The sequence below is a fragment of the Durio zibethinus genome, chromosome 5 (assembly GCF_047325235.1).
Source record: "Durio zibethinus cultivar Kanyao isolate XHJ-2024 chromosome 5, ASM4732523v1, whole genome shotgun sequence".
In the NCBI taxonomy this organism is placed as follows: domain Eukaryota; kingdom Viridiplantae; phylum Streptophyta; class Magnoliopsida; order Malvales; family Malvaceae; genus Durio; species Durio zibethinus.
The window spans coordinates 24358801-24367323 of NC_143166.1; the positions used below are offsets into that span (position 1 = coordinate 24358801).

At 31.4% G+C, this 8523-nt stretch overlaps 1 protein-coding gene across 8 annotated transcripts; it reads right to left on the reverse strand.

Annotated features, from left to right (window-relative positions):
• Positions 1-4519: 4519 nt before the first annotated feature.
• Positions 4520-7638, reverse strand: LOC111282922 (E3 ubiquitin-protein ligase At3g02290-like). Of its 8 annotated transcripts, none has more exons than XM_022871218.2 (6): positions 7302-7638; positions 6634-6721; positions 6321-6486; positions 5478-5916; positions 5173-5282; positions 4520-4830 (listed from the first exon to the last, which is right to left on the reverse strand). In XM_022871218.2, exons 3-6 carry the CDS (start codon positions 6438-6440, stop codon positions 4804-4806), a joined length of 696 nt encoding a protein of 231 aa, XP_022726953.1. In that variant the 5' UTR covers positions 6441-6486; positions 6634-6721; positions 7302-7638; the 3' UTR covers positions 4520-4803. The 8 variants fall into 8 exon arrangements, with proteins under 8 accessions (XP_022726953.1, XP_089616999.1, XP_089617000.1 ...); XM_089760873.1 differs by having other exon boundaries at positions 6591-6721; positions 7302-7636; XM_089760874.1 differs by having other exon boundaries at positions 5173-5270; positions 7302-7617.
• Between the last annotated feature and the right edge of the window lie 885 nt (positions 7639-8523).

The window sequence follows — 8523 nt, forward strand, 5'->3', positions numbered from 1 at the left end:
AGACAGTGAATTTCAAAGAACTCTGAGGTATCAAGGCATCATATTTTGGTTAAGTTTTGAAAAGAGATCAAAGATTTGTTGTCATGATTATCTGATTATTTATTTTGGGCATTGCTATTCCCAAACAACTGTCCCTGTACACTTTTCTTTTTACACCATCATTTGTAATTTGTTGCTTATTCGAATAAATGATAATAGTCTTATTATTCTCTCTTATTTGTCCTTTCTCTTCGTATCTTGCCATGAATAGAAAAAGTGCACAATTTACATTTCATATTTTGAAATTGGGATAATGATTAATAATTGAACAAAATCATAAGAAATTGTGTGTTACTTTGAAGAATTAAAGGAAATAAGGACCAAAGATGAATTCCTCTAAGTAAGAGAAAAGCAGCTTCCACAATTTTTCCTTGGAATAAGTATTCAGGCTAACGAAAAAAGGTTTCTTTGCCAAAAATGTATAGAAATGAAAATGCAGAAGCCTTTTACCTTAATTGATGTTTCATTTGCATTCTAAATAAAACATGCACTTACATTATCCACTCATTTGATCTTGGATCAATCCAAATCATTTCTTCTAAATCGTGCTTTCATCTCGGTTATTTATTTTTGACCTCGACTTGGTCTTTTATTTTCGACCTTGACTCGATCTTGGTCGCTACATTTTTTACTAGTGGTTTCGTCTCGGTCACCTGATCTTGGCTTAGTCTAGATCATTTCTTATGATTCGTGATTTCATCCTAATCATTTATTTTTTACCTCGATTCAGTCTTGGTCGTTCATTTTTGACTCGTGGTTTCATCTTGGTCACTTGATCTTGGCACAGTCTAGATCATTTCTTATGATTCATGGTTTCATCCCGATCATTTAGTTTTTACCTTGACTCGGTCCTGGTCACTTTATTTTGATTGTGGTTTCATCCCGGTCACTTGATCTTAGCTCAGTCTAGATCATTTCTTATGATTCATGGTTTCATCTTGATCATTTATTTTCAACCTCGACTTGATCCTGGTAACTTTTATTTTGACTCGTGGTTTCATCTCAGTCACTTGATCTTTGCTCAGTTCAGATCATTTCTTATGATTCGTGGTTTTATCTCGATCATTTATTTTTTACCTCGACTCGATCCTAGTCGTTTTATTTTGACTCGTAATTTCATCCCGGTCATTTGATCTTGGTTCAGCCCAGATCATTTCTTATAATTTATGGTTTCATTTCGATCATTTATTTTTAACCTCAACTCGATCCTAATCACTTCATCTTAGCTCGTGGTTTAGTCCTGATCACCGATTTTGGTCCAGTCCAGGTCATTTTTTATATTCGAATATCGTTTTTGATTCGACTCAAATAGAGTGGCTATCTAGGTCTTTGCAACATCCTTGTCTAACAAAGATATGCAAAGAGGGGCAGCTATAGACATACATTTATGTTCGAACCCAATTAGACCCATTGGTGTCTGAGCCTAATTAGGCCTATTGATGTCCGGGCCCAATTAAACCCATTTTTGTCTGAGCCTAATTGGGTCGACCTTTTTTTTATTAATGTCACTATTATTTGATTATTATTATTATTATTTCTTTCTTTGGTATTTCTGTGTATATATTATTATTATTATTATTATTTCCATTTCTCTCTTTCCTTTTCTTTTGTTCCTTCTTTCTTTTTCTGTTCTAATTTGCACGTGAAAGTTCAAAATATGATCAGAATCCCACCATATGGTCAAACTTTAATGCCAGTTCATATCAGTGCACAATTGTTCGAATTTTGGACCAAAAATTACACTGGATAGAATGCAATCCTAGGATTCAAGCCTGGGATTGATTTTGTCCATTTCCTAAAACTAATCCTATGACTACTTATAAATTGAATAAGTTCTAACAAAGGATGGACACAAATTTTGAGAGAAAAAGTTTGAAGAAAGAAAAGTTTAGAGAATTTTGGTAGTAGGGATATTCTAGAAATTTTGGGACTTTGGGTTCAATTTGGAGTTTCTAGGCTTGATTTTAGGTTGTTGGAGTTGGAATTGGGATTTTGGAAAGTTCTGGGAGTAATCAAGGCAAATTTTAAGAGAAATCTGAGGGAAGTTTGAAGAAATCTGAGTTTTTTTTTTTGTTTTTCTAGGTATTTAGGAAGAACATGAGTTTTTCAATGAATTTTTCGATGATCGTTTAAATTTTTTTATCATTTTCCAATGAAGTTTTCAAAAATCAGTGAAATTTTCAATTTTTGGTTAAACTTTTTCGGCATTGTCCTTCAGGTTTTAGAGAGAATGAAAGGATTTTTGAGTTAGAAGGAAGAGTAAAAGAGATTCTAAAGCAAAAACGCTGGAAGTGGCTTATATAGCAACTCAAAATGACGTCGTTTTGAATAACCCAAGATCCGTATGTTGACCCAACAACCTACGTGCTGACCTGCATTATGATCGACCCGATCGTAGGTTTTCTTTTTTTCATTTCATTTTATTTTTTGATTTTATTTTTTTAACCCATTTTATTATTATATTTTTTTTCTTTTTTTTTTTTAAATGCTATTTTATTTCTGAAAGTAAAAAAATGATTCCATGATAAAAAAAAAGATCTTTTCAAAAAAACAATCTTTTCGAATAAAGTTTTCAAGAATATTTGTGAAATTTTTTCAATAAAAAAATATAGAAAACAATTTTTTAAAATAAAACTCTAATAAAATAAATTCATAAAATTTTATCATACTATTAGAGAATTTTTATGGATTTAATTTTTAAATGGAATCCACCAAACTATTAAGAAATTCCATGAATTATTTTTAAAAATAAAAGTATAAAACTTTTTTGAAAATAAATAATTTTTATCCTTTAAACTATTGAAAAATTGCTTCAAAGTAAATTCTACCAAAAACTATAGAGAGATTTAATTTTTTGAATAAAATATTTTATGAATTCAACGACGAAACCTCTTCAAAATGAGACATTAATCTCTATGAATACTCTTGAGGTAAGAAAATTATATTAAATTACTATCAAAATATTAGGATAATTTTAAGACTAATTTTTAATATTAAATTATTTAGTAAATCACAAAAATAATTAAAGCTTAGATAATTTAAAATCAAACTGATACCATCCTTTGGATGGATATTGTGAAGGTGCTACAACCTTCTCCATGAGTAATCAACTCCCAAACCTAACATCTGTTTTCGCAAACCAAAATATATTTAAGAGGGTCAATTACACTTAAACAAAAAAAATTTGTGACAACTTCTTTTAATCTATATCTAACGGTAGGTTCATAAATTTATACGTTATGACAAAAGATATAGAATTTACGTTGCATACATACATTATTTTCCCTTATATTTCACTATCCTTTAACATTTTCTAGTTCGATGAAAGGGTAATTTTTTTTCTATGCAGCAAATGCTCTATGAGTATAAGCTCCACATAGTTTAAATAACGATGCCCTTATGGACTCTACCATGGCTTTCCACATCTTATGTTCATTCATTAACTGATAAATTCTCCATCCAATATGTTGGGTCCTATGCCATAAAAAGAGCACTGAATGATCTCATCAAGGTGATCGGAGTCACATTCTCCTTCCAAGTTGCTACTAAATTGAAGTCTACAGAGTTCAAATTTCTTGGTAAAAGGAATCTGCTCTTGGCTGTTACACATAAGAAAATTGCTAAAATCTCGAATCCAAATTTGGCACAAGTTGGTGAAAAGGGACCCCTATAATTGCTAGTTAGGCCTATAAATTACGGGTACAGCATTGATAAAAAGCTCAGATAATCAGCAGGGAAATATCAGCTTCGTTAAATTCAATCTCAAATGAGGTCTACGAGTCTTGGAAATTGAAACATTAATCTTGGATATCCTAATCTACTATTTTGTTAAAGAACCATCAAACTTACTAGATAAATCTGTCAAAAAACGAGCACATATATCCATCGATTTATATGCACCAAATCTCTGGAAAGAACAAAAGCATAATGTTCAAACTTCAATGTATTAAAACTATTCTTGCAATTCAGTGAGTTGAAGCACTAAAGAAGACATGGTGCCCATGACATTGACCTCGTCCACCAGCATATACTATTCTTGAATGAAAGGGAAGAGAAGCTTTTGCAATAATGATGTTCGTATAATAATAATCCTAATTGAGACAGGTCTTGTAGCTTGTCTTCAAAGCATAGTGCTTAGACATAGAAGAAATGGTTATGATGAGCTTGTCAACTTATTTATCCTATTAATAAAAGTATCTTGCCTTTAAAAATTAAAAAAAAAAAAGACAAAAAATAGTTACATCTTACATGCTATCCGGCAAACAAGATTTGGCCTAAATGCATGACCGGGACTTACAAAAATCAACCATAGTTTGTTGGCTCGAGATTCACAAACAACATGATGTGAAAGTTGAACATAATGATTTCCATCAGAAGAACCTGAAAGGTTTAAGTTCTTTTATTTTAACCCAGATGTGATCCTCATACTTTTGTACCATCAGCATATTTAGCATAGGTAACAAATTACAGCTGATACTGATTGTTACATATCATCAAGTTGATTCTATTGCAATTATGTTAACAAGCAGTTAATATAACTTGACACAAATTTTTAGTTTTTTTACATAGATAGCAACATCATAAGCATGTTAAGCATGAGTACCAAAGAAATTGCCAGGTGGTACAACTAGTTACAGACAAAGAACCAACGCTTCTATACATGTTATGCCTCTCTAATAAAAGATTAGAGAGATTATATTTACTGATACTACCTGCTGCTCCATATGTATCTGCTCCATTGCATTGAAATAAGATGTAACAGATTTAAGGGCTTTCACAGAACTCCATCTCCTGAACCACAAAAGAAACAACACTTAAAATCAGATGCATCCCAAAAATTCTGGAAAGGGGATATCAGGTCATAAAGTAATTAATCCATCGAGAGAAAGAGGCTAAATAGAGTGTTTGGAAAGTAGGTAGTCAACAAAAATTGCATATGACACTGGTATATTTAAATAAGTTACCTGATTCCTATTATCTCAAGCCAATAGACAAAACCAATCAACAATCTTGGTAGTTAATCTTGTTCACTATATTACAAAATTTACCCTAAAAACCCCATGGGCTAAACTATAATACAGAGACTGCACTTATCTGCAATTTACAATGAGTAATTTGGTAAATACTACATACCTTGCCACATATTGGACAACTTTCACTCCTTTCCAACCATTCATAAATACAACCAAGATGAAAATGGTGCGAACAGCGAGCAGTGATTTTAGGATTTTCTGGGGTATATTCTGCAGGAAATTAATCACTCATGTATAAAAGCATAACTTTAAAATGCTTAAAAAAATTGCATTTTTCAATCTAACCATTACCACCGCTGCTTATTAAAATCTTACCATACGCCTATATTGAAAAATAACAAGCATACCCATAGAACTACAAAACAGAAATCTTTATTCTTTAAAGACATAAATATGCTAAATTACCATCAAGACAAGTGGGACAGACATCTTCATCTTCAGATGAAGACTGCAAATAGTTAGATCCGTATGCCACTTTTAGTGCCAAAGTCCTCTCCGATGACTCAGGATTGACAATCTTAGAGTCTTCTTCTGACTCGACTCCATACCGTTTCCTCCCAATACCCAATGATTCCACACCAGAACTGCTGATACTTCTTCTTAGCGGTTGTGTTTCTTCTTGAAAATGAGTTACAGACTTATCACGCCTAGAGACCAAGCCGTCACGCTGCAAGCGAGAGTACCTTTGTTCAGTATCATAAGGGACCGGTCTGGACATTGTAACATGAGTTTCATTGGCTGAAATATTTGGTGTTGTAGTAACAATTTCCATTGATGACAGAGAAGCTCCTTGGATCTGGGATGATACAGGGCGCCCTTCCAATCTATGAAACAGTGCACCATACTGCAGATCAAAGAAGAAACAGAAAATTAAGAATTTATTTCATCAAACTAAACTTAGGTATAAATTGGGTTATATGACATCATGAAAGCAACAAAACTAATGCACTTGCCTTTCAAGAGAAACACAGTACATACACAATCTTTGTACAGCTAATTTAGTATCAAAAGAATTTCTTCTGAATTTCAGAGAAATTCTGTCTAGGAGTATTTATAAGCTTTATAAAATTCAACCTAAAACAGATTAATTTCATGCAAATTGAGGCTCAGAGCAATTAGCAAAGCAACATTGATATCAGCTTTATACCTTAACTTCACTGTTTACAAATTTAAGGGCATGTATCGGCAGCATAAAAATGAATACATGTTGCTTTTGTGCAGATAAATACAAGATAAGAAGAGACATACCCCAGTGAATAGCTGGTAGAAGAAGAATCTTAGGCAGATGCAGTGCCTATATATTGAATTGCTAGGATAAGCATATTCTTCATAGTCATCACCACATGGACAGCAGCAAAAAGCACCCATTTATGCTCACAATGTATGTACTTCTGATTACTCGATTCTAGAAAGACTTTTAAAGCTTGCAGAGAAATTTATAAACAAAAATTGCTTCAGCTTCCAAATGCAAGAAAAAAGCCTAAGGGATTGAGAGAAAAAAAAAGAAAGAAATTTTACAATGAAAAGCAGATTCTGCCATACTCACGGGAGAAACACAAACCTTGCTAAATCTTTTGTCACAAAAGCCGCTCAGTTCATCAGTGTTGTGCCTGAATTCCGAACTTCAATTCCTCTCGAGAAAAAGAAATCTGATACATAGATAATGAGAAAAAGATTAGGGTAATGCTTAGCAGCAAGAAAAAGACAAGACAAGACACCTCCTTCATAGGAGCCTGATAGATGCCACAACAATTGGGTATTTCATGGTAAGCAGAATCCTAAAAATACTCTATTTTGTTTTGCCACATCCATAGGAGTTCCTTTTCAACAACGAATTTAACTCAAAATAGTAAATTAACATACACATTGAACATTGTTTTCCCTTCAAATGCAAATAAAGAAAGAAAGAAGCAAAACTTCCAGCATATCACGGGCAGTAGAAAATTTTCCATCAAAATGGTGATAAAACAACAACGCAAATAATCAGCATTGACCCTATTTCATTAGAGAAATAAAACGCCACAAAGAAATTACAATATCCTTGAATAAAAATAACTTCAAGATATTTGCAAGTTCAGAGTCAACAACTATACTTACCAACAAGAAAAAGAGGCAATCTACTGTCTTATTTTAAACTAATAAGATGCAAAGCAAAGCTAATTCAGCGCGTAATTTTTTTTCTTTCAACAAAAAAAAAAAAGGCCCAGAAAGTAATGAAACAACACTTACTCATCATCAACTATTAGACCAGCATTTTCACGATCATAAGTAAAAAATAAAATAAAATAAAACAAAATGAAAACCGGAAATTTAGGGTTCCTGCAAGAAGAAACAAAGAAAGCCTAAAAGAGAGAGAACAGGGGACTTTCTATTTTTATAGAGAGGCTAAGAGAATCTAACGTGCGCCATGGGCGGAAGACAAGTATGAAAAGGATTTTTCCTTCTGATGATTTGGGAGATGTTTCGGGAAGAAAAAAAGGAGTAAAAGAGGAGCTTTTATTATTGCAGGGTTGAAGGTACGGAACAAATGCAATGAACCGGAATTATTGAATGTGTATACCAGTTTATCATTACGATAATGTTAATCTGTCCCGTAAATATATTATTTTTTTCGTTTTAATCATTATTAATTATGGATTTACAGTTAGCTACCGACAGCAACATGGTTTGTCAATAGTACCTTCGGTAATAAACTCAACAGCACAATCAATTACGATTAAGGAAAAAAAGAGACCCTTGAATTTTATGCTTCAGTGGGGTCATGTTCCAGACAGAAGGCTTTTGAGTAGTGGAACGGGATATATTATTATTATTATTATTATTATTAGTAGATAATAATAATAATAATAATAATAATAATAATAATATAATAATAATAATAATAGATATTTATGTTAACTCAATTTACTATTTTATTTTAATTTGTTGGAATAAAAGGTAATTTTATCACATGTCGCTATAATCTTATTCATTGAATTTTATCCTTATATTTTCAAATTTGGTGATTTTTCAATCAAAGCTAAGGAAAATTAAATATTCTGTAAAATATTTTATTAATTATTTAAAATAATTTTTTAATTAAATAAGAAAATATGTTGTGGATATTACAAGCGTAGCAAAATGTACATGTGACGTGTCACATCATAGAACTTATTATTTTATTTTTTATGAAATTTTTTTATAGAATAAATAATTTTTAAATATTAATTTAGAAGTTTTTTTTCAAAGAAAAATTAATTCCAATATATGAACAAATAAAAATAAAAAAAGCTATAAGCATAAAAATAAATAAATAAATAAACAAAAATGCAAATGGTGTGCTGGAAACTGAAGAATAACTTTTTGCATCCTATTTTATGTTTTATTGAAAACATTTAAATATATTAACATAATATTGTGTGAGATATTTCTATTTGATACAATAATTATCAAAATCGACAATACAATGAAA

What these genes read in the sequence shown, in the direction of transcription:
- LOC111282922 (XM_022871218.2), bottom strand. Translation starts at nt 6,440, where the DNA reads ATGGGTGCTTTTTGCTGCTGTCCATGTGGTGATGACTATGAAGAATAT. An exon ending in CTGTCCCACTTGTCTTGATG is followed by an intron (nt 5,283 to 5,477) that starts GTAATTTAGCAT and finishes AATTTCCTGCAG; the next exon opens with AATATACCCCAGAAAATCCT. An exon ending in GTTGTCCAATATGTGGCAAG is followed by an intron (nt 4,831 to 5,172) that starts GTATGTAGTATT and finishes TTTGTGGTTCAG; the next exon opens with GAGATGGAGTTCTGTGAAAG.